At 44.3% G+C, this 25,930-nt stretch overlaps 1 protein-coding gene across 1 annotated transcript in view; it reads left to right on the plus strand.

The window, feature by feature from the left end:
• The window catches only part of LOC141148367 (uncharacterized), a 636,575-nt gene that overhangs the window by 594,517 nt on the left and 16,128 nt on the right, over positions 1–25,930 (plus strand). The window contains exons 19-21 of the mRNA XM_073635776.1: positions 1,696–1,831; positions 5,594–5,644; positions 16,617–16,660. Of these exons, the coding sequence (XP_073491877.1) occupies positions 1,696–1,831; positions 5,594–5,644; positions 16,617–16,660 (231 nt within the window). The remainder of the gene's footprint in view (positions 1–1,695; positions 1,832–5,593; positions 5,645–16,616; positions 16,661–25,930) is intronic.

A 25,930-nucleotide genomic window follows, 5' to 3' on the forward strand; every position in this document is an offset into this window, starting at 1 on the left:
TCTGTGCAGGCCACTTGCGTTCCTCCAAAAAAATCCACACTGGCCAAATCTTTCTTTATGGAGCTGGCTTTGTACTCAGTTACGGTGGAATAATAAATGGTTTCCCCAAACTGCTGTCACAATGTTGGAAGCACATAATTGGCTAAAAGGTTTTTTTTTTTTTGCTGTAGCATTAACATTACACTTTACTGGAAAGACACAGACTCTATCATCAGGAGGGATGTCCACAACATACTTTACAGCAGTGGTTCTCAACCTCAGTCTTCAAGTACCCCCAACAGGCCATGTTTTAAGGTTTTCCTTTATTTTGCATCAGAGACAATGGCTTGCTCTTTTAGACAGCTATTCTATCTAAGAGAAATTCCCAAAACATGGCCTGTTGGGGGTACTTGAGGACCGAGATTGAGAACCACTGCTTTACAGTATATACATCTAGTAGAAATGATTATCAGGCATCTAAAAACTTTCATATAACCCATCACCAGTTATAGGGTAGTTTTTCTATCCTTATGCTGATCACAGACACACCAGTTTTCTGGCAGCCAAGCCACTTTCAACAAGCTTTTATCTGAATAGGTCAAGGCATCTTAGTTATCACCATTACCTCAATGCAATGATACCTATATACAGTATAAATACATACGTTTGATATGTTGCTTTCATGCATCTGATTTTTTTTATGGTCAAAAATGGTTAAAGGCATTAATGGAATGAAGGTAAATCTTCCATAAAATTGAACACTTAAAGTGTTACTAAACCCAGGACCCTGCAGTCACTATATCTGGTCTCCCACAGTACACAGAACATGGAAATGCAATTATTTTAGTAATTATAAACTGCTAAATACCTTTTCTCAATAGCAGTATATAGCAGTCTTGTGACTTCTCCTACAAGCTTTAACCAGAGACTGATAGGAGTTTTCATTCTCCCCTGATTGTCCTATGAGGCTGCAGGACCTGCTGCTAACCTTCTGTCTGGACAGTGCTGATTGGCCCTGTGCTGATCACATGTACCCTCCCAAGGAAAAAAATAAAATCTCTAGCAATACTCACCAAACTGAGTAAGTGCAGCATGTCCCCTAGCTCTGTACTATCAGGAAATATGTTGGGGACAGTGGAAGAAGGGGAGGATCAGAGAAAACAGGATCAAAATGCCTTTTTACACAATGTGCAGGATTAACTCCTTAGGTTGACCCTATTTTGTAGGACCAGCGGTCAAACACAACTTGCCAATTAAATTTGGACATCACCAGCTATTTTTTACCTTAGGTCAGAGGACACCAGGGAATATAAATATTAAGGTTTGTTACAGACTTTAGGTGCTGTTTAGGCACCTTGCACACAAGAAGATCTAACTGCTGTCCATTCATCCGGATGTTTTAGGGTGTCTGGATTGCACAGGTCAAAGTCCAGGCTGAATGATGCTGCAGCTGGATGGGCTGAATGCAGTACCAAGTGGTGCGCTTAGCACTCTATACATTCAGGGATGAATGCCTGAAACGCAGACATCAGAGCTGGATGCTGCACCTGTGGCTCCTGAGCACACGAAAATACTGGGATAAACACACAGAAGCTAGATGCGCCCATGTGCAAGGCGTTTTTAAAACTGTTGAATGTTCATTTTCTGCCCTCATCTATAAGAATTATACTGTCTTGCCATACTGTATGTAAAAACGAATATTTGCCAATGATTTAGGAGCTGGACGTGCGGTGTATTTCTCCAAAGGACAACTTCACAGATATCACCATAGATGCTGCAGTGAAAACATTTGGCTTAGATCTAGTGCAAGAAGACAGCAAGGACAAGGTTTGGGGTTGCCACATGTCCACAGGTAAGACCTTGTACACAGCAGGCGATTTGTATTTGCTCATTGTCTTCACTTGAATTCCACAAAAAGTAAAGTGTTCTGGGTAAATTAAACTAAGCAAGCCCCAGGTGGATTTACAATAATTTGCCCTCTGTCCAAACAATGCCTCCAGTGATCTATGGGGCCTTCGCATGGGGTTTACATCTTCTATAGCCAATCTGCATGTAATGGCCCATCTCTGCATGCTGAGGATAAGTGGGTTGGGGTTTCAGACGGTTAAGGGAATTTCTCCCAATAAGCTGTCTAAAGCCTGGTACACACGATCGGATTTTCCGCAGACAAAGCGTCTGACTTTTGTCCGAAGGGAGTTGGCCAGGAACTTGTCTTGCATAAAAATGTCATACAATTGTCAGCCAACAAACACTAACACAGTGACGTACTACGTGGTTTTTCAGCTCTTTAGCGCCACCCTTTGGGCACCTTCTGCTAATGTTGTGTTTGGTGGGCATTGCTTCCAAGCATGCGTGTTTGTACTTTGGACTTTTGTCTGACGGACTTGTGTACACACTATAGGAAAATCTGACAACAGACTGTTGTCCGTGGAAAATTTATTAGCCTGCCATCCCAAATTTATCAGTGGAAAGTCTGACAACGATTGTCTGATGGATCGTACAAACGGTCAGATTTTAGGCCAACAGCCTGTCATCACACAATTCCCGTTGGAAAATCCGATCGTGTGTATGTGGCTTTTGATTGTGAGAAGTTTCATAAACATCCCAATACTGAATAAAACATCTCCTCACATGTAGCAACCTGCACACATATCCACAGCTCTGGAAGAGTACAGCCTCATACACACGATCGGATCTTCCGCAGACAAAGCGTAGGACTGTTGTCCGAAGGGCGTTGGCCAGAAATTTGTTGGCTGACAATTGTGTGCCGTTTGTATGCAAGACAAACACGAAACTACTTGGCTTTTCAGCTCTTTAGCGCAACCCTTTGGGCACCTTCTGCTAATGTTGTGTTTGGTGAGCATTAATTCCGAGCATGCGTGTTTGTACTTTGGACTTTTGTCGGACGGACTTGTGGACACACGCTTGGAAAATCTGACAACAGACAATTGTCCATAGAAAATTTTAAAGCCTGCCATCCAACATTTGTCCGCGGAAAATCCGACAACAATTGTCCGATGGAGTGTACAAACGGTCAGATGGAGATATATATATATATATATATAATGAAAAAATTGTGTGTGACCTAAACCCTCAGCGTGTGAAGTAAATATGTCTAAAAATTAATTTACAATCATGTATGGTTCCAACTGAGCCAAATGATTTCCACATTACATTAACAAATTGAATAACTAACTTACTCAAAAATTGGATAAAAAACAATTGATATCCAGATCAATATTCACGCCCCGGGGAGAAAGACTACACAACTCATGGATCCAGCGGGTTTCATTCTGTGACACGGCCTTCCGCATGTCTTTACACCTCCAATGCTGATCTATTTTGCCTATCTCACAGAAAGCGAGCAAATTAGGGTCCCTGTTGTGTTTGAGGCAAAAATGGTTGGAAACACAGTGCTTCCTAAAACCATTTTTTATGTTAAAAACTTCAGCCCCAATACTCTTTTTGAGATTTGTTGTTTACAAGTTAAAATATTTTTTGCTAGAAAATGACTTGGAACCCCCAAACATATAATATAATTTTTTTTTTTCAGACACCCTAGAGAATAAAATTGCGGTCGTTACAATACTTTGTCACACCATATTTGCGCAGCGGTCTTACAAGCGCAAATGTTTTGGAAAAAATACACTTTTTTGAATAAAAAAATTAAACAGTAAAGTTAGCCCAATTTTTTTTTTTTTTTTATATTGTGAAACATAATGTTACGTGAAGTAAATTGGTACCCAACATGTCACACTTCAAAATTGCGCCCGCTTGTGGAATGGCGACAAACTTTGACCCTTAAAAATCTCCATAGGCGACATTTAAAAATTTCTATAGGTTACCAGTTTTTAGTTAGAGGAGGTCTTTTTTCTAGAATTATTGCTCTCGCTCTACTGATCGCGGCGATACCTCACATGTGTGGTTTGAACACCGTTTTCATATACGGCGCAATTGTGTATGCGAGCTCGGCGGGACGGGGCGCTTTTAAATGTTGTGTTGTTTTTGGGTTTTTTTGTTTATTCTTATTTTACTTTTTTTATTTTTATTGTTGCACTGTCCTTTTAAAATAAATAAATACAATTTGGGTTACTTTTATTCCTATTAGGAATGTAAACATAAATGCAATAAAATCTTGAGAAAAAAATTTAAAAAATCCCCTTTAAGAGCAGGGTGGAGGTGACGTTTGATGTCGCTTCCGTCATCCAATGTTATGGAGCCGAGCGGGGGCCATCTTTCCCTCACTCAGTCCTCTCCCCTGAGACTGGATGCTATCGTCTCCACCGCTACCGACGACGGCTCTGGTAAGCGGCAGAGATGACCTCCCTGCAGTCCTCTGGGACATGTCACAGGTCTCAGAAGACTGCAGGACCATTCACAGTGGAGCCACAAGCCACAAGCTATCACAGCCAGGTGCCCACAGTCTAAACACCGGCACTGTGGAGGGAAGCCCGTGGGAAATGACGGTTTGGTTGAGCACGTTGCTAGATCCTGGGACAGGTGAATGTGTGTTTGTTAAAAGTCAGCAGCTACAGTTTTTGTAGCTGCTGATTTTTAATAAACGCAAAACTGACTGGAGCTCCTGTTAAAGTTAACCAATAAAATGAATTTCGTACATTTTTTTTTTTTTTTTAATAGTGATTGAATGTATTTTTATTTTAAAACCCAACTAGCATAAGCTCCTCTATCAGTCCTGATATTGCTCTGTTATCTCCCACACAGTAACATTAAGACTGGGAGGGGGAGGAGCAGGGTTAGGAACCAATAAGGCTCTGCTCCATGCATAGATGCTGAAGGGGAACATGCTGACAGGAGGAAGAAACAGAGTGAGCAGAGTTGATTACTTGTCTTCTGCTGCTCCTTCATTTTCCAGTCAGGCAGGAAGGGGGGGGGGGGGGGTGTGTTATGACATGACCTCACAATGTTCCTTAACTCTAACAGAGAAACTGGTGATCATCTCTTGGCTGTGATGTCTGGCAGAAGTACATGCATCACAAAAGTGGTCGGATAGAATTACAGATCCCTTTGGCACATAAGCAGTTGAAACTGTATTTAGCTCTTTGTATGGGATTTAGCATTAAAGCGAAGTTCACCTTTAGTAACATGCTACACCCGTATTTAGGGTGTAATATGTGACATATTACTATGGACCAGTCTCTGCATCCCCAATATCTCCCTCGTGATAGCGGACTAGGTGTTCCTCTCCCCACACCCGCTGTCACAATTTAAAAACAGCACAGTTATGCAGGGCTCCACATTCATAGAATTTCTGTAAATGAATACATTTCAAGTCCCATCTGACACTGCGGCAGGCGGATGGTAGTTCTCAATGAACTACCAGGGCACTCGTGGTTCAATGAAAGTTCCTGTAGTTGAGCAACTGTCTGTACAGAGATATGAACTGAGAGCTGTCTGCAGGACCCTGATATTGGACCCCCAGATCCACTGATCACGAGTGCAATGCATTGCAGGCTCAATTGTAAAAAAAATAATAAATCCACATTTTTACCTGCAAAAACAAATATGAGCTGATTCTTTAACATGCCAACAGTGACAAAATAAGAAATAAACATTTAATATGTTGTGTGTTTTTTTTTTTTTTTTTTTTTTTTAGGAACAATTGAACAACTATGGTCAGACTGGGAAAAAAATAAAAGACCTGAAGGTATGATGTATGTGTATTTTTGTGGGGTGTAGAAAAAAGAAAACAAATTACAAAGTGCGAGGAAAGAGTCACAAGACCTGTAAAACTTAAACTCCACAGAAGATTGATATACAAATGTGTACAGTCCTCAGGTTGTTTCTATTGCAAGTCCTGGATGTCCAAACTAGCCAAGGAGTTCAAGCCCACTTTTTCTGAGTTTGTTGGCCTTCAGCCAGCTGAGCTGAGGGCATTTCGGATCTTGAGGTCCAAGATGTGGTATCCCTGAGGTGTAGACTTAAAAAGTCCATCGGGCCCTCAAATCTTTTTGTTTCTCAACTGAGATTATGGGGCCTTTACACAGTCTTGCAGCAAATGCATTCTTTGAGAATGATTGTGTTGGTTCCTTGAGAGGAGCGCTTTCGGGGGTTTGGTTCTAATCTGTTTATGGTCTCAAAAACTGGTTTTCTGCTGCTTATGCTTTTTTTTTATTTTTCCCAAAAGTCCGGACCTAGAAATAAAACTTGTTTCAAATCTGTCCGACGAACTCTGCTTTCTTGCGTGCAAACCGTTCGTCTGTGTGCTAGTCCGACGGACCAAAAGTGACGCATGCTCTGAAGCAAGTACAAGACGGAAGCGCTCGGTCTGGTAAAACTAGCCTTCTTATTGAAGCTAGCACATTCCTCATGCTGCTAATTCTGTGATCTTTTAATACAGCACATTCTTTTTTTCTTTATAATGCTAGAAGAATGAAGTTGTTTTGCTGTTTATATTCACACAGAGTTCTCACAAACTTCTTTCTTCATTATTTATCCTCATGTCATGACTAATATTCTAGTTTTTAAAAGCCAGATCTCCATAAATAATGTTTACAATTCTTTTTTAGACTTCTCTTTTATAATTTTATATTTCAACAATATATATTTTCCAATTTGGTAAAAATTATAAAAGAATTCTAGTGATTTCCATTTTTATTTTTTTTTGATTTTCAAGTTACCACAATAATATTATTATCTTGTATTTTTTATGAACCTTAATGATGTTGGTGTCCCTTGTTAATTTGACATAGGGGGGTTATTTACAAAAGGCAAATTCATTTAGCACTACGAGTGCAAAGTGCACTTGAAATTGCACTGAAAGAGCACTTGGAGGTGCAGTCGCTGTGGATCCGAGGGGCACATGCAAGGAAAAAAAAAAGAATTTTAGCTTGCACATGATAAAATCTGCAGAGCTTCCCCTCATTTCAGATCTTCCCCTCCGATTTACAGCGACTGCACTTCCAACAAGTGCACTTGCAGTGCAATTTCAAGTGCACTTTGCACTTGTAGTTTGTACTTGTATTGCGAAATGAATTTACCTTTTGTAAATAACCCCCATAGTCTTTTAGACATATACCTGTCTAGTCACAAACTGTCCTTTTTGAATAAAAACACATAGTAACCTAATTTTTGTAAAGAAAATAGCCATTTATTCTGGATAACAAAATAAAGAGGAAGGCAACACTGGAAGCACTTTTTGAATTTGTGAAGCCTTTTGTCCCCCAGGGCACACATCAAGTCATTGGAAAACAAAATTGGGATCTTGTGGAGTTCATATAATAGAAGACGCAGATTGTGCTCCCTATCAGACCAGACTGAAGCCAGGCAATTACCGTATTTATCGGCGTATAACACGCACTTTTTTCCCCTTAAAATTAGGGGAAAATCGCGGGTTTGCGTTATACACCGATCCCCTGCGTTCCCCCGCTGACTGTGAGCGGTCGCCGGCCGCCGATATACATAGATAGCTGAGAGTACTCTGCTAGGTTTGGCTAGCTCCGCTCACAGTCACGCCCAGTCCCGCCCTATGATGGACACAGGGACTGGGCGTGACTGAGTGGAGCTAGCCGAACCTAGCCGAGTACACTCGGCTATCTGTATATGGGCGGCGCTCGGCTCCGCTCAGTCATGCCCATCCCGGGCGGGACTACGAGAGGAGCTCTGTGTGTCTCGGCGGCGCCATTTTCAAACTGCAGTGACACTGGCTGCAAAGCTGCAAATGGACAATGACAAAACAGGGGATGGGCACTTGCAAGGCTGCAAATGACTGCAAGGCTGCAAATGACACCAAGGCTGCAAATGACACTGGACAAGCATGCAGATGGACGCTGTGCAAGGCTGCAGATGGACACTGATAAGGCTGCATTGATGGGCATTTAGATGTAAGTTTTTTTCCTTAACTTTTTTTCTTTTAAAATTCCCTCCTAAACTTGGGGTGCATGTTATACGCCGGCGCATGTTATACGCCGGCGCGTGTTATACGCCGATAAACACGTACTTTCCACTCTTCCGTAGAGCCTTCCCTCCACGCTGCCCTGCAGCCTTCCCTCCACGCTTCTCTGCAGCCTTCCTTGGAGGCTGTGCCTGTGATGGTGTACTTGTGGCAGGAGGAGGAGGAGTAGGGGTTTCATCATAAATATGGCTGGTTTTAGTAAGCTGGCCCCTCAACCCCTTCTGAAGGGCCTCTGACAAAAGCCCCTCACAGAGGAGGCGTTGGTCCTTCTCCAGTTCCATCAACCTGGTGGCCAAATATGTACCATAGACCTCTTCAGCATTGGGGGGGGGGTTACAGAGGATTTGGGTGGCTTCCCAAATGAGGGCAAGTGATTGCTCCTCTGTTCTGGTCATCTTCCTAGGCCTATTGGTGAGGGGAGGCACCTGGTATTCTGTGAGGCTCCTACTGGGCCCAGCCACCTCCTGCCTGCCTCTGGGCACGGCCTCCTCCTCTCTACCATTAGGCACGGCCTCCTCCTGGCTGAGCTCATCCCGTGTATAAAAAAAAAAGGGACATAGTTGTATTTTTTGCTTCATAAATCACACACAATTTTCAGCTCATGACTTGCAAACTGAATTTTAAACAAATAGAAAAGGCTATCATTTTGACCCCACCATTTTTCTAGCTGTTCACCAATATTTGACAACATTTTTGGCCACTACTTTCTAGTGATATGTATACATAATATTTTTTGTGAGGAAATAATTGATTTGTAAGCAATTCAAACATTTTAGTTTACATCATTAATATTCTGACAATCCATAATTCCAAAAAAAGTATACCTGGTTCCCGCATCCACTTCTTCGAGGATGAAAGGGCCTGGTTCTTCCTGGGATGCCTCAGCTCGGGTGGAGGGAAGGGTGGAGGGAAGGGTTGAAAGCGATTGCCTCGCTTCTGTCTGGTCATCCAGAAAACGCAGTTTTGGGTAGTACCACAGCTTGGGGACATAAACCTTATCTGCTGCTGCTCCTGATTTGAGGGACTCTTGTATCTTCTTGTGCTCCCGCCTGTACATATTCCGCAAGATACCAATTTTATTGTCCAATAATCTAATGTCTGCCTGGGGGACTCGAGTCTTTACAAACTCCAGAAGTATCCTCAGTGTTGCCTGCCTTGCTTGCTTATTGAAATACAAGGGGTGCTTGACCTCCCCACAGGTTTCGGTTAGCTTGATATAGGTCAATAAAATGACTCAAAAAATCCTCCTCCTTAAAGGGATTCATTTTTTCTGAAAGACAATACACAAGAAAAAAACAGTTATGTCAGTCCAAACTCAGTATTATCTTTATCCCAATATAGGACACACACACAGAACACGAACACACACACACAGAACACACACACAGAACACAGACACAGAACACACAAACACAGACACAGAACACACAGATACTCAGACACACAGAACACACACACACGTTTAAATCTTACCTTTGTTTATGACGTTCACTACTTCCGTTCGGACATACGTAGGCCAGCGCACTAGCTTTATATACACTGCGCATGTGTCATGCTCCGCCTACATCGCCCGCCCCTGAAGTTCTTTATGATGAATTTTCCCCGCCCCTTCTCTCTTCTCTCTTCGTTGCGCAGTGGGAGTATATAGATAAAGATGGCGGGGACATTATCAGGAACTAGCGCGAAGGAAAGCCTGGAGCCCCAAACATCTAAATCCAGGAGGAGATTTAAGGCCACCAACATGGCCTTTGAAGAAATGGTGGAGATGGTGGACATCTTGAAGAGGGAGGACTATGATGGCAAAAATGGTCCATACACCCGACCCAATTTGCGGAAGGACCAAATAATGTCCTCAGTTGTCACTACTCTGGAGCAGCAATTTGGAGTACGACGGGCTAAAGACCAATTGAGAAAGCACTGGTCCGACCTAAAAACGAGGGAGCCAGATCAGTATCACAGAATCAAGAAGGTGCTTAAAAAAAGTAAGTACTTGTCGTGTGTTCTTATTAAGATACTTAACTTGCATGCTGATCCATATGCTTTTCGTTTATACTGTTGTACTGTATGCGATCGTTCGTAAATACCGTTTTTTGGAAAATACATATGATTCTAAGTGTCGTTTGTTTGCCAAGAAATACGATGGTACAGGGTTCTACCTACATTTTGTTCTTGACAATTTGTCTTATTAAAAGAAGTTTAGGATATTGTTTTGTGGATGTTTTTGAAACTAGAATGCTTTGAAAAAATGATTCAGTGTAATGTAAGAACAGGACACAGCAGCTGTTTCCACATCTGGACTCAGGAGCACTAGTGTACTGTGGGACACCAGAGAACATTTTAGGATAATCCACACAGGGGCTCCAGGGGATACTTTAGGTGTCCCCATCTGTGAAATTTGGCCAAAAAAGGTAAGTGTTGCAGTTTGGTTAAAAGGGAATTTGAATCATGTCTTCAACTTTGATCTTTTCACAAACAGACAATTGTACACCACTTCAAAGCAATGTTTCATATTCCTATTTCTGGACTCAAATATCAGTGTGCTAAGTATACCTTTGGTTTCATTCTCATAGGGTAGAAAAGACTGAGGCAACAGTCAGAGAATCCCAGGACCCCCCCCCCCCGACCTCACCAGCCTGATAGGGTCATTGGCCCAAGCCCACATGAGGATCTGGAGGAAGGAGAGGTGGAGGAAGTGGGTGTGATTTACCTTCCACCAGGTGAGTGTCTGACACCCCAGGTAATCTATTTATGCCTGCATATTTCTAAATACATATTTTTTCTCAAATTTTAAGTTATGTTCTGGTTGTGGAAGGCCAAGTGGCGGACCCATTTAGCACCGACAGCGCCCAAAGGCTAATTGGGCAGATCATGGTCTGGAATGGCCACATTGATGAAATGCGCAATCAGCTAGACAGCATGAGAAATCGGCTGGACAGCATGCAACTGGAAATGAAGAACATGATCGATGTTTTGGGAGAATCTAATCCCTTTTTCCCTAAAACATTGATCATGTTCTTCATTTCCTTTTTAAATGAGAACATTGTTCTTTTTTTCTAGTTGTTAAATTTTAAAAGCCAAATTTTGAAGATGCACATGGTGTGTCAACATGTGCTATTTGCCATCAGGGGATCCCAATGTACGCGTTTTGTGTTTGCAACCCCTTCCTCATAATGCTAGTAGGTGAGAGCAAGGGATTTCACCCACAAAACACGTCCATTGATCCCCCATGATTGGAGATGGCACATGTTGACATTACCAATTTGGACTCCCAATTTGTGTGCATCTTCAAAATTTGGCTTTTACATGGGTGACATCACCTGCAACTTTTACATGTTGAACTTTGTAAGTTCCAGAGTTGGGTATGTTTTTTTTGTGAAAAAACCCTGTTTTAAAATACAAATAATAAAAAAAAAAGATGCATAAAATACCAAAAAAATTAACAAAAATATAGTTCCCCAAAAAAATAAACAATTTTATATTGAGTAAAAAATATAAAACCAAAAAAAAATACATTGACGTTTTAAAAAAACGCACATGTTTTGAATGTGCACACAGTAAAAATTTGAATCGACAACAATGTGTGTGGCTTCTTCTTTCAATACTCAATATCAGTTTTGGAATTCATTTTGTGTTTACAGTGACAAAGGGCCTTATTTAATAAAGGAAAATGCACTTGTCACTACAAGTGCATTAGGAGAACCTAGGAGACAGCCAAAAAGAAAAGCAAACAAGAATAAAAACTCAAGATTTTATCATAAAGATTTTTTTATTATTTGAAAGGTAAATGTTCTGGCATTGCAATGGCCCCCTACCACTAAAATAATTAACATATCTGTCCCACACTTGACGGGCGGTTTGGGGGGCCAAGCCAGTACAGCCAGTATCCAGGCCTGTGAGTACAGACTCAGCACTAAGTCTGGCCTCAGGCCCAACTGGGGTAAGATATGTTTGCAAATGTTTTCTTAAAAAATTGTGGAGTACGCAACAGCACGTGATTAGACGATTAATTTTATAGTCCGCCATATTGATGGCTGAGAGAAACAAACGGAACCGGCTGGCCATAATCCCGAAGGCATTCTCCACAACTCTTCTCGCTCTGGCCAGCCAGTAGTTAAATACCCTCTTCTCTGGGGTGAGGGTCCTTTGGGGGAATGGCCTCATCAGGTGCTCGCCCAGACCGAAAGCTTTATCTGCGATGAATACAGAGGGGAGTCCCTCAATGTTCTCGGCATCAGGTGGCAATCCCAGGCCACCAGTCTGGAGACGCTGGCAGAACTCAGTCTGGGCGAAGACTCCTCCATCCGACATACGGCCGTTCTTCTCCACGTACATAAAATCATATTCTGCCGATACCACCACCATCAATACTACACTATTAAACCCCTTGTAATTGAAGTAGTAAGACCCCGAATGGGGTGATGGCACAATGCGAACATGCTTCCCATCGATCGCCCCTACACAGTTGGGAAAGTCCCAACGGTCAGTGAACTGGGAGGCCACAGTCTGCCATTCCTGTGGCGTGGAAGGAAACTGTGGAGTCAAACAATAAAATAAAATTATAAGTACTTTCAAACATAACTTTCCAAGCAGATTACACAAAAACATTCTTGCACAACAGCAGTATAACATTTTTTAGAAGTAGTATTTAAAAAAAAATTAAATATATGGCCCACTTATAAGATTCCTCACCCTCTTTGATGGCCCATTGATCAAATTGTATGGGGGTGGGGTGGGGGAGGGTTCTAAATTTAGTTTAAGAACACACATTACATTTGGAGACATTTAAGGGGGTGGGGGAGGGTAAAGCAGTACAATGGAGCTGACAATATACATTGTTAAAGGGACCAGGCTATAGGTGTATATGGGCCCAGGATTGCATGCTGGGGAGGTTAGTGAAGGCAAATATGCATGTAGGCCAAAAATTTGGTTTCTAAAATAAAAACATGCATGCATGAAGATAAAGGGGACATTCACAGCATATTCCAATCATGGTAATTAGGTAATGATGAAATTAATACAATACATTAGCAAACATTAAATACATATAATGTAATGTTAAAGGCTAAAACTTACCTTAATATAGTCCTTCTGCAGGTCTTGAATAATGACAGAACAGGTCTCTGAAATAATGATCCCCAGAGCCTGGGGGGAGATGCCTGTCGAGAACTTAAGGTCCTGGAGGCTTCTCCCAGTTGCCAAGTAATGCAACGTGGCAACTAGCCTTTGCTCCGCAGTGATGGCTTGCCTCATGCAGGTATCCTGCCTGCTGATATAAGGAGTCAGCAAAGCCAGCAGACGTTGAAAAACGGGGTCCGTCATCCTGAGAATTCCTGAAATCCTCAGGATTATTCTCACGGATCTCACGAAGCAAAGGCATGTGCAAGAATTGGTCACGCTGGAGCAGCCAATTCTTCATCCATGAACTCCTCCTCGACCTATTCATGGACTGGACTCTGGTCAACACCAAGCCCCCACACAGCACGAACTCGAGAACAAGTACGTCCATGCACCATGGCTTCAAAACGGTCGGCTGGTCAAACAAACAAACTTAAACGAACGCACTGAAGAACAGCAAGGCCTGTGAAGAGCGACATGAAGAACAGGAACAAGTGGACCAGAACAGCCTGATATACAGGTAACGAACTGACCAACACGCACTGAAAATCAGATACAAACCCCACAAGCACAAACTGAACCGCAGAAATCGATCGAAATAAGCTGAAGTGTGAAAGGCGCGAATCGTCTCTAACCAAACTTCTACTAACACGAGATTAGCAGAAGGAGCCCAAAGGGTGTCGTACTGGGGCTTGAACTTCCTTTTTCTAGTCCCGTCATACGTGCTGTACGTCAACACGTTCGAAACCAGCGGACTTTTGGAGTGACCGTGTGTGTCCAAGTCCGTCTGTCCGTTTGTAAGTCCGGCGGACCTAGTCCCTCAAAGTCAGCTCGTGTGTACGCGGCATTACTCGTTTTCCAGTCAGTAGGCTGGGGGGCAATGAGATGACACCATAATATTCTTTACCTCTAACAGAGAAACTGGTATCACTCTCCTGGCTGTGCTGCCTGACAGGTGTGTGGATCAGAAAGTAATTGGACAAAATGACAGATCTTTTGGCACACAAGAATGGGTGTTCAAACTCTGCATTTAGTGCTTAAAGTGGATGTAAACCCAATGTCATCCTTTCTAAACTACTGCCATAGTGATTATCTATAAGGATATACATGCCTCCTGCATGTATCTTTACCTGTCAAATGTCTCCCCTCTGTCTGTTATGAGACCTGAAAAACTGCAGATTCTGTGGGTGGGTCTGTTGTATGGAGCTCGGTGGGTGGAGTTGTGATGTCGGTAGACTCCCCGCCCACCTCTACACTCCCCGCCCACCTCTACACTCCCCTTGTCAATATGCATTTTCTCCTGTGTATTTCTAACTGAACTTCTGCTATGATCTCTAACATCCAGTAAAAAGATAGGAAATTACCACATGACTTCAGCATGCCAAATCATGGTGAGGTGTGGAACAGCCAATCCCAGAGCTGCTGAAGAAAGGAGTGGGGGAGGGAATTAAAAAATACTGTATGTGTCTTAGGCTGTCACTCACAGCAAGGGGGAGTATTTGACAAAGTTTTTGTCAGTTTGTCAAGAATTGTCTCACTGAACAATAAAAGAGGATTGCTCAGAGATCGATTAACTCTGTGTAGCAAGACTGGAGTCAAATGATAGGAAATCTTATACTCTACAGTATGATATAAAAAAATAAATAAAAAAATAAAAATCGGGTTTACATCCACTTTAATCTGAACTTTATCCTCAACATGCCAATAGTGGAAAAAAAAAAAACTAAAGTATGGCGTATAAGCATTGTGGAAATTAAAAATGAAATAAAACACACAGAGCAAAGAGCAACAAGACCTGAAATTAAAACCTAAACTTTACTGAGGGATGATAAACAAGTGTGCACAGTCCTATGCTCAGTTTTGTCAAGTCCTGAATGTCTGAGCTAGCCAAAAGTAGCCAGCATGGAGTTTATAGGTTATCCCTGTACTTGCATAGGTTGAAAATCCCAGTTGAGACCATCCCTGACTTAAAGACCCTCTGGACAATAGGCTGGAGGACTTCCTCAAAGTCTCATTTGCTCTTTTGAACACCGCTACAAAATTGTTGTGGTATCTATGGCTGTTTGCCATACTCTAGCAGTCTGCAACAAGTGCATGGCATGCAACCCCATTTGATCCAGACAGATCCCTCAGTACTTCAAAAATTGGAGCCTCTCCTGGTAGTATTGTGCCACTGAGTAGGTGGTTTGACGAACTCTCTGCACCATTAGTTTCACCGGGCTTTTATGTCAGTCCACATGTGCTGAATTTTATGGCTGTGGCCCACATCTACAAAGGTAGTCTGTAGGATGCACTTGGAAAGGGTTAAAGAATGATTCTTCAGAGTCCTTTATTGAGGAAGTTTCTGGTGGGTAGATGACACTACTGCATAGTAAGAAAAAAGTGAAGGCTCCCAAGGCAAAGTCTGTCACTCTCAGATTTCAGAAATGCCCTCTATATCCGTTCCAGGCCACCACTTTAAAAGCCAAGTTCCAGCCTACCTCGCAGTGAGGGAATTTCAATTTTGAGGTGCAGGATGTGGTTTCTGAGGAGTACAGGCTTGAATTTTGGTCCTTGCCTTCTCCCTGCTTCATGCACTCAAATCTTCTTGCTTCTCTTTTGAGATTGTGGGACCTTTATGCTGCCTTGCAGTAAAGGCACTATTGGAGAATAATTGTTCTGGTTCCTTCAGAGGACAGGAACGCTTTCAGGGGGTTCCAACTTGTTTCGTCCTAAAAAACTATAGGGGCATTTGCTCATCCTGACTTTGAATGCTCTCTAATCCCTCCTGGGGTTCCAAACATTCCATACAAAATTGGTCCGGTCAGCCCCGTGCCTTGATGTGCCCTGATGTGCTATGTCCCCCATGCCCTGATGTGCCCCGTGCCCTGATGTGCCCTCATGTGCTATGTCCCCCTTGCCCTGATGTGCTATGTCCCCCGTGCCCTGATGTGCTATGGGCCCTAATGTGCTATGGGCCCTGATGTGCTATGTGCCCTGATGTATTATGTTCCCTGATGTGTGATGTGCCCAGCTGTCCTGTGCCCTGTGCCCTGGTGTGCTGTGCCTCAATATCACGTACCCTGATGTGCCCTGTACCCTGATGTGCCCTGTACCCTGATGTACTGTGCCCTGTACCCTGATGTGCTGGGCTCTGTACCCTGATGTGCTGTGCCCTGATGTACTGTGACCTGTGTCCTGATGTACCCTGATGTGCTATGTCCTATGCCCTGTGCCCCGGTGTGCTGTGCCTCAATGCCATGTGCCCTGATGTGCTATACCCTGATGTGCTGTGCCCTGTACCATAATGTGCCCTGTACGCTGATGTTCTGGGCTCTGTGCCCTGATGTGCCTTGTGCCCTGATGTGCCTTGTGCCCTGATGTGCCTTGTACCCTGATGTGCCTTGTGCCCTGTACCTTGATGTGCCCTGATGTGCTGGGCTCCGTACCATGCACTGATGTGCACTGTACCCTGATGTTTTGTGCCCTGGGCCAGTCTGGATGAAGTCCAGGGCCACATTTTTGTCCCAGTCCAGCCCTGGGCCAAGACCACCATATACTGTATGGACATTCTTTCTCTTATTGTTTTAGAGCCATGGTTCTAATCCAGTTTGTTATGCATTTCTTACAGATCAGAAGGAGTCTGTGGATGAACACCAGAGACAGCCAATTGAGGTGAGCTTGGTTGATACAATTGTAGATCTGTTGAATAGGTCACAGGTCCAAAAACAGTATGATAACTGATATAGGAAAATTTCCCAGGACCAAATTAGATTTTACTTTTTTTTTTTTTTTGTTCCAAACTAATTTTATCGAAAAAAGTACAAAGGAACATAATATGGACTCACTACATTAAGGAGATCAATGTGATACTGAAACATGTCAAATGGACAAGCAGTAGTAGGTAATAAACTATGGTATATAGTTCCAAATACAATTGAAAATGGATTCAAGAAGTTACCAATAAAACACTGGTGTTTAAATTAAGAGCAAAATAATGAGTAAGAAAGTAAGACTGTCATGTGTAATGAGCAGGGTGTCTTGATTGGTTATGCTTTATCTAAGACTTATTACCTAGTAGAAATGATGTCGGATATACTTTGAAGGGTTAATCTTGTTATGGAATGCTCATCTTGTGTGTAAGTGCGTGTGTCCAGCACAGGCACTACAGTGAGATTTGGTCTTGAATTTGAGGTTAATGCGGGGGAAGAGAAGAGAAGGAAGGCAAGAATCTAGAAGTAAATGGTATAGAGGCGGAGATGAGATTGTGACGGGAGTCACTTGGAGGGGGGGCTTGTGGAACCCATTTTACCTTAGAGAGCTCTGGAAACTCCTTGTCCAGCTCTCCCGGCCCCTCTTATGTGTTTAAAACCATGTGTCTATTAGGGGCACAGGGTGACCGAGAACCCCAGTCTGATCTGCACTAATCAGACTCACCGTACAACCACACCAGACTCAGCATTTCTTTTTACCCCTGTTATCCTGGGTCTTATATGTGTGGCTTGTGATGAAAGAATGAAGGGGCTCTTTCACTTTCGACAGTAATATTTCTGAACAATATCCCTCAAGAAAATATGAAGATAAACTCCACCGTGCTGTAATATTGTACCAGCTTGGTCTCATAATCTGTTGTAGACTTTTTACTAGATCATTTGAGGTCTGGCTGTATCCCATTGTTCTATTCTTTGTCTGCCTTGGGAGCAACCTATTAAGGAATGTATATGTGTTTCTAGCATGTAGACCGGGGGCAGGGTGGAATTCCTCCAACAGCCCTCCCTGCTAATAAAACGGTCAACTGCTGGAACGTGAAATACACCTGTGTGTCTCTTGTTACGGAATGTAGTTTACCCCGCCCTTTGTCATTATGCAAAGCAGGGGGGTTTTCCCCTGAGTGTATATCTTTGTGCCTGTGTTTGAATGAACAGTCTGATATTTTCCACACTACACGAATGTCCTGACAAGTGACTGGGTGGGCTAAGGGATCTTGGCTTGTGCAGGTACCGGACAAAGAAATCCTATACGGCGGAGAGACTCTTCTTGAGTACGGGGGTCTGTGACATTGGTGGCAAGCAGTTGGATTGCGCTTCTTGGCTGTGCACACGGCAAAACCACCACCGGGTTCCAAGATCGGGATAGCAGACTTGGGTCACCCTAGTGGAGATATGGACATGGCATCAGAGATGGAGATTAGGCAGCGGATTTAGGTGCAGGTCTGTCTTGGAGCCCTCCAGGTCGCTAGCACAGCAGGGCAGGTGCTTTCCAACCCCAGAGCAACGGGCCAGTGACCAAGGGGAGTTGCGGATGGCATAATAAGGGGGCATGACCCCAGAGTCCCTGCGCATGCTGGGACCGTGACGTCACAAGGGGGCGGGGTCACCGCCTATATAAATGGCTCCGCAGCTCACACAAAGCATTCCAGCCGGAGAGAGAGTCGTGTCAACATCGGAAGAAGAGAAGAAGCGACGAGACAGCGGCGAGACAGCAGCGACAATACAGCGGCGACAAGACAGCGGCAGCAGACCGGGCCCCCCGCTGGCAAAAGAGCTGGAAGAAGATAGCGGAGGGGTCCGGGAGATGAGGCGGAACACCGGGAGAAGTCGGAAGAAGACCCCCCCACCCCTCCCCCGAAGTCGTAAGAAGACCCCAGAGCTGCCTAATAAATTACTCTTAAAACCTGTGTATTGTGTTTTTTTTTTATTGACACTTTTCCCTAGGTGAATGGGTAGGGATACCATGTACCTAATACTCATTCACATAGGGTGGGGGGCAGGGATCTGGGGGCCCCCTTATTAAAGGGGGCTCCCGGATTCTGATAAGCCCTCGCCCGCAGACCCCGACAACCAACGGCCAGGGTTGTCGGGAAGAGGCCCTTGTCCTCAACATGGGGACAAGGTGCTTTGGGGTGGGGGGGCCCGCAGGGTGCCCCCCTTCCCCCAAGGCACCCACACCCCCATGTTGAGGGCATGCGGCCTGGTACGGCTCAGGCCGGGCTGTGTGCTCGGATAAGGGTCTGGTATGGAATTTGGGGGGGACCCCCACACCAATTTTTCGGCGTAGGGGTTCCCCTTACAATCCATACCAGACCTAAGGGCCTGGTATGCCCCTGGGGGGGGACCCACGCCGTTTTTTTCATTTAAAATTTGGCACGGCGTTCCCCCTCACGATTCATACCAGACAGCTGTCAGCACTGCCTGTCACTCATCGTGAAAGGAAAAAAAAGTTTTCCTTTCCCGATGAGTGAGCCAGCGCGACATGCACAGTACCCTGTCGCCGAGAACCAGCGCGATAGTATCATGCTGGAAACACAATCTCGCACAGTACCCTGTCGCCGAGAACCAGCGCGATGGTATCGTGCTGGAAACACAATCTCGCGGTCAGGTACTGTACTATGAGAAACTGCAGTCAGGCGAGACCCTGATGAGGACAACGAGCATGCAGATGAGCTTCCCTGAGACGGTTTGTGCAGAAATTCTTTGGTTATGCAACAACCAGTTTGTTACATTCGACATTCACTTGGTTATTGCGAGCGAAGGCCACAATGGCATCATTACCGCCGTACGTCCCGGGCTGCACTAAATTGTCCACGTGTTTGTCGAAGGGGACGTCATCTTCCACGAAGGGCTCGAAGTCATTGCAGTGCCAGATCATGTAGTCCGAAACTGTAACAAACTGATTGTTGCAGCAGCTGTCTGGGTGGCTGGTCTCCAGCATCTTCATCTTGGAGATGAAGATGCTGGATGTGGAGGTCCTGGGCTGGTGTGGTTACACGTGGTCTGCGGTTGAGGCCGGTTGGATGTACTGCCAAATTCTCTGAAACGCCTTTTGGAGATGGCTTATGGTAGAGAAAAGAACATTCAATTCAAGGGCAACAGCTCTGGTGGACATTCCTGCAGTCAGCATGCCAATTGCCCGCTCCCTCAATATTTGCAGCATCTGACATCTGCTGTGTGATAAAACTGAACATTTTAAAGTGGCCTTTTTTTGTGGCCAGCCTAAGACACAACTGTGCTCACGAAGAGCCGGTTCACACTAGGACGACTTGTCAGGCGACTTAGCCGCCTGACAAGTAGCGTCCCATTCTGTACAATGGAACCGTTCTAATCAGAGCGACGCAAGTCACTCTGACTTAGAAAAAGGTTCCTGTACTACTTAGGGGGCGACTTGAGGTGACTTGCATAGACTTCTATATAGAAGTCGTTTTGCAAGTCGCCGCTGCAGTCCTGTTCAAGTCGTCTGAGGCAGTCACGCTGGAAGTCGTGCTGCCTCAGTGTGAACCGACTCTAACACAGATTTAGACAGATTTGTGAACAATATTTGAGAGAAAGTGTCAGGAAAGGTCTCACCTGTTGGTGGTGCTGTCGGTTCTGTTGGTCGCAGTACTAGTGTCCACCAACGGGTGTCTTCTGACATTGTCTGTCTGGAATTGTCAGAGGTTTCACCTGCTGGTGGCACTGTTAGATCTTTGGGCCGCAGTACCGATGTCCATCAGCGGGTGTCTCCTGGTAGTCTGGAGCAGACAGCACCTCCTGCGATCAGGTGTCACCTGAGGCTAATTGCAGGTGTACATATAAATACCCGCAAGCATTGGTATCTTTCTTGTGCCCTGATCCATACCTGCTACCTGTGAACTTGATTCTGTAACCTGTGTACCTGATCCTGTTACCCTGTGCATCTGATCCTGTCCCTCCTGTTGCCTTGCATCCCTGCCCTGCAGCCTGATCCACCTTCTCCCTGTCTTGTCCTGTTCCTTGCCCCCATCTGCTGATCTCCTGTGAATGACCCTGGCCTGGCTACGTTTAAGATTGCGGTACTTCCCTTTATATTGTATATAGTTATTGTTTGTGTGTCACTGGTTGGTTGTTCACTGTTTGTATTGGAGGTGTTTATATATTGTTATTACTTATCTTTAAATAAACTTACTTATTTCACTTATATACGCTTTAGTGTCCTCTGTCCCAGATCACACGGTTCTGGTCACACCTGTTCATGACAAATAGGCCTTTTGTGTACATAGAAAAAGACGTAGATCTTTGAGTTCAGCTCATGATAAATGGGGGCAAACACAAAAGTGTTGCGTTTATAATTTTGCTCAGTGTAGTTTACCCCACCCGTGTCATTTCGGGGGTATCCCACAGTTTAGGTATGCCCATTTTAGCTGTGCTAACTAGTATCATGGCTATTATTAAAATTATTATTATTATACACGATTTATATAGCGCCAACAGTTTACGCAGTGCTTTACAATTCAGGGGGGGGAGCACAATTACAGTACAATACAGAAGGTACAGGAAGGCCCTGCTCGTAGAGCTTACATTCTAAAGGGAGGGGGTGGTGCTACAAAAGGTAATAGCTGCAGGGGATGATTTGATGGGGGTTGCTCAGGGACAGTTGTTAGGTGGGTGTGGGATAGTCTTCCCTGAATAAATGAGTTTTCAGGGATCTCCTAAAAGGTGGAAAGGGTAGGGGCTGATCAGACATACCGGGGCAGGGAGTTCCAGAGGATGGGAAAGGCTCTAGAGAAGTCCTGAAGGTGAGAATGGGAGGAGGTAACAAGAGCAGGAGGTCCTGGAAGGAGCGAAGGGGACGTTTTGGGAGATATCTGCAGATGAGGTTGGTGATGTAGATGGGGCAATTTTGTGAATGGCCTTGTGGTTAGCATTTTGAATTTTATATGGTGGGGTAGGGGAAGCCAGTGAACGGATTGGCAGAGAGGAGAAGCAATCACGGATTGGGTAGTGAAGTGTATTAGTCTAGCAGCAGAATGGCTAAAGATTTGTAGTACGGTGTATCTCTTGAGACTTGCTTGTGGAGTAGGAACTGTGCAGGTGTGAAATCTAGAGAGCGTGTGGTTATTTTTTTGGTTTGCTTATGGACCATCTTCCAGAAGGATTGAATGAGTGGGCATTCCCACCAAATGTGTAGGAGATCGCCAGTTGCATGTTTTTTTTTTGCCAGTTGCTTGTTGACATCTCCAGCATTGATCTGAAATGATGGCATCGAGGGGGTGCAATACCAATGGGATACAGTTTTATAATTGTTCTCTTTGATAGAAACATTGATGGTGCCTTTGTGCACAAGGCAATATACTTTTTCCCAGTTGGTGTTCGTTAGATTTATGTGAAGATCTTGGGCCCAGGCCTTGCAGACTTACCCATCGTTGGCAAGAGTGTTTTCCCACATGTTGTGTACAGTCGAAATGACATGACGTTGAGGTGTTTGATTTGTACATGGCTACGCAAACCAATATCTGGTTGCTTGCTTGAGAGTGGGTAAGATGCCATCCCTGGAGGGAATTCTGGATTCATTAGTATTGGTGATAATGGTCCGGAGTCATTGAGAAATTGAGTTTGAATTGAAATCTCGGTAAAGCAGTGTAGGGAAGGTCCTATGATGGGGTGTTCTGTTGGGTCCTTTGGTACAAGGTTACATTGGATCCATGGGGCACAGCTTATGGGGTGTTTAGAAAAGGAGATTTCCAAGACTACCCAATCCTTTATCTGACGATAAATGTGTCAGTCTATAATGCGCTGTAGGTGGCAGGACCAGTAAAAGTATTGAATGTCAGGTAAGCCTATCCCTCCCTTGGTTTTGGGTTTTATTAGTTGGGCATAACTGATTCTAGGGTGACTTTGGTTCCAGAGAAAGACTCTACAGGCTCTTGTAAAGGACTGAGCATATATGTGTCACCGGCGCAAAAAAAATATTTTTTTTTTTGTGTGTGTAAACAATAATATTATTTTCAAATTTGAGTTGCTGCAATCAAAAAAACACCACTAGGTGAAAAAAGAAAAAATGTATGTGTTGAGTGCGCTACTCCACTTTAAATACACCACTCCGTTTAGCATTTATACCTGCACAAACATCCTAACCCCTAAACTCATGTCATGTGTAATAGTGCCTTGAATAACCACCTTTTTTTTGTCATAAAACAAATATCAGCATATAAAAAAACAGCATACAAAAAAAAAATTCCACAAAATTAATATATGATGTTTATATCCAAACTATAATGTCCAAATTCATGTGCAAAGTGCAATGTGCAATGGTTTCAAAGGTTACTATACAGCCTTCCTTTGGATTTGCAACGTGTGTTATCCGTGACTCTTCACGACGCCATCTCTACACCCATCACTAGCTGCTGGAACAGCTTGGTGCCGGCTCATGGGCACTTTTAAATGTAATTGTTGAATGTACTTTTTTAACTTAGCTTAAATAAACAGCTTTTACATACTGTGCAATGATCACTGTTTATTTTGTATGAGGAGAACATGGCTCATGGAATTTTTTGTATGCTGTTTAATATATACTGCAGATTCTGTGGGTGGGTCTGTTGTCCGGAGCTCGGTGGGTGGAGTTGTGATGTCAGCAGACTGCCCGCGCATCTCTACACTCCCTTTTTTCAGCATGCATTTTCTCCTGTGTACTTCTTACTAGGGATGGGCTGCCTGTTCGAGTCGAACATAAGTTCGAATCGAACATCGGCTGTTTGATCGTTCGAAGATCGAACATTATGGGCCATTCGCGCCAAATTTGAGTGGTGCGTCATGGCCCATTATGCACTGCGTCATTGTAGTGCATTGCTGGCTGCTGATTGGCCAAGCATGCACTATGACCTGCATGCTTTGGCCAATCACAGCGCCGTCAGCGAAAAGAGCCATAATTGACCAAAGGCAGGGTGCCTGTGGCCAATTATAGCTCAGGGGGTTAAGTACACGCCCCACCCACACTATATAAGGCCGCCCGCATGTTGGCCTTGTGTAGTGTCAGACTGTCATTTCATTTAGTTTGACCAGGCAGGCAATTCCTGGAGTTCTGTTGCTAATATACTTCAGATAGGCAGGCGAGACAGTTTGATAGCTGCAGTGTATTTTGTGTGTGTGTGTGTGTGTGTGTGTGTGTGTGTGTGTGTATGTATGTGTATATATATATATATATATATATATATATATATATATATATATATATATATATATATATATATATATATATATATATATACACACTGTATATAGTTTAGCTAGATCTCACTGCAGACTGTTCCTGGTGTACTGTTGCTAATATACTTCAGGCAGGCGAGACTGTTAGAAAGCTGCAGTGTATTGTGTGTGTGTGTGTGTATATATCTATATCCATATCTATCCTGGTTATATTTATATATATATTTATATATATATATATATATATATATATATATATATATATATATATATATATATATATATGATGTCTAGCCAAGCCTATACCTGACTGTAGGCCATTCCCTGAGTGTGTGTTCAAAGACACTTTCAGCCAGGCAGGTGACTCCCTGAGCTGCAGTTCATAAAATATATATCCACTGCATTGTAGTCCAGTATGTCTGGAAGGCCACCAAGGAGAGGCAGATGCTCACAGAGGGCAAGCAGGCTCTGTGTCTTCAGAAAACAGTGCTGGTCGTGGACGCGGTGTATCCTCAGCACGTGGCCATGGGGCACGCTTGTCCTTTTTTTCGGCAGCTGGCCGTGTTGAGCCACAACATGCAGAAGAGTTGGTAGAGTGGATGACCAAGCCGTCTTCATCCTCATCCTCTGTCACCCAGGCTCAGGGTACTTTGTCTGCCAGTGCAGCTGCCAAAGTGGCCTCTTCCGGCTCAATGTCATCAGTCACTCCTTCCCTAGCCCCACCACCATGCCCTGAGGAGTCCCCCGAATTGTTCGACCACAGTGTAGGGTACATGCTGCAGGAGAATGTGCAGGCTCTGTTTTGAATGTTTTGAAGGCTCTGATGATGGTACCCAGGTTGAGGATTAAGGCAGTAACCTAAGCCCGGAGAAAGGTGGTGCCCAAGAAGGACAAGAAACTGGCAGTCATGTTCCCCCAGCTGCAGCATACTGCCAGGTTTGCTCCAGTGGCGAGGAGGGAGGGGATGATGAGGTCACTGACTCTACGTTGGTGCCTGATAGAAGAGAGGAGGAGGAGGCACATCTCCAACGAGGCAGGATGCCCTCCAGGGGCCAGCTTGAGGGCAGCCAACCAACTGCATCACACCGCAGAGCTCCGCATGTGAAGGGCGCTGCTGACTGCACGTTTTTCCAAAAGTTCTTTGGTGTGGGCCTTTTTTGAGATGTGTGCAGCAGATCGCACTGTTGCTGTTTGCAACATATGTCTGAAGCGTATCAAGCGTGGCCAAAACAGCAACCGCTTGGGCACCACATGCTTGACCAGACATATGTCGAGACATATGCAGTCCATTGGCAACAGTACTTAAAAGACCCACACCAAAGAACAAGGCGGACTATCTCCTTGCTCCTCATCAGCTGGGATCTCCAACCCCACTATACATTCAGTCCTCTCAGAAACCAGCACTGACAGGAATGAAGGTGTAGAATTAGGTGTACCAAGTACTTGCGGGCAATCTGCTATCGCTTCACCAATGTCCGATTGTAGCAGGCAAATTTCCCTATCCCAGTTGCTAAACCGGCGAAAGAAATTCTGTCCCAGCCATCGACATGCTCAGCGGCTGAATGCTAGTTTGGCTAAATTGCTAGCACTCCAACTGCTGCCATTTCAGCTGGTAGACTCTGCCCCATTTCGAGAATTTGTGGAATGTGTGGTACCTCAGTGGCAGGTTCCCAAACGCCAATTTTTTTCTCGTAAGGCAATTCCGGCTCTCTCCTGACATGTGGAAGGCAATGTCTTGGCCTCGTTGGACAAGGCGGTCAGCGGTGAGGTGCATATTACCGCTGACTCATGGTCCAGCAGACAGGGACGTTACCTTTCTTTCACGGCGCACTGGGTGCAGTATTGTTGAAGCTTGTTCTGCCACCACGCCTCAAAATGCTGGTAGTGGTGATTCTGCCACACCTCTCTCCTCCACCCCCTCCTCTTCTTCCTCTATGGCCTCTTCCTGTGCAGATTTGTCCTCAGAACCAGCGGTGCTCCGTAGGCGTTCTAGAGGCTACGCAAGCAC

This window comes from Aquarana catesbeiana, linkage group LG06, assembly GCF_042186555.1.
Source record: "Aquarana catesbeiana isolate 2022-GZ linkage group LG06, ASM4218655v1, whole genome shotgun sequence".
Classification (NCBI taxonomy): domain Eukaryota; kingdom Metazoa; phylum Chordata; class Amphibia; order Anura; family Ranidae; genus Aquarana; species Aquarana catesbeiana.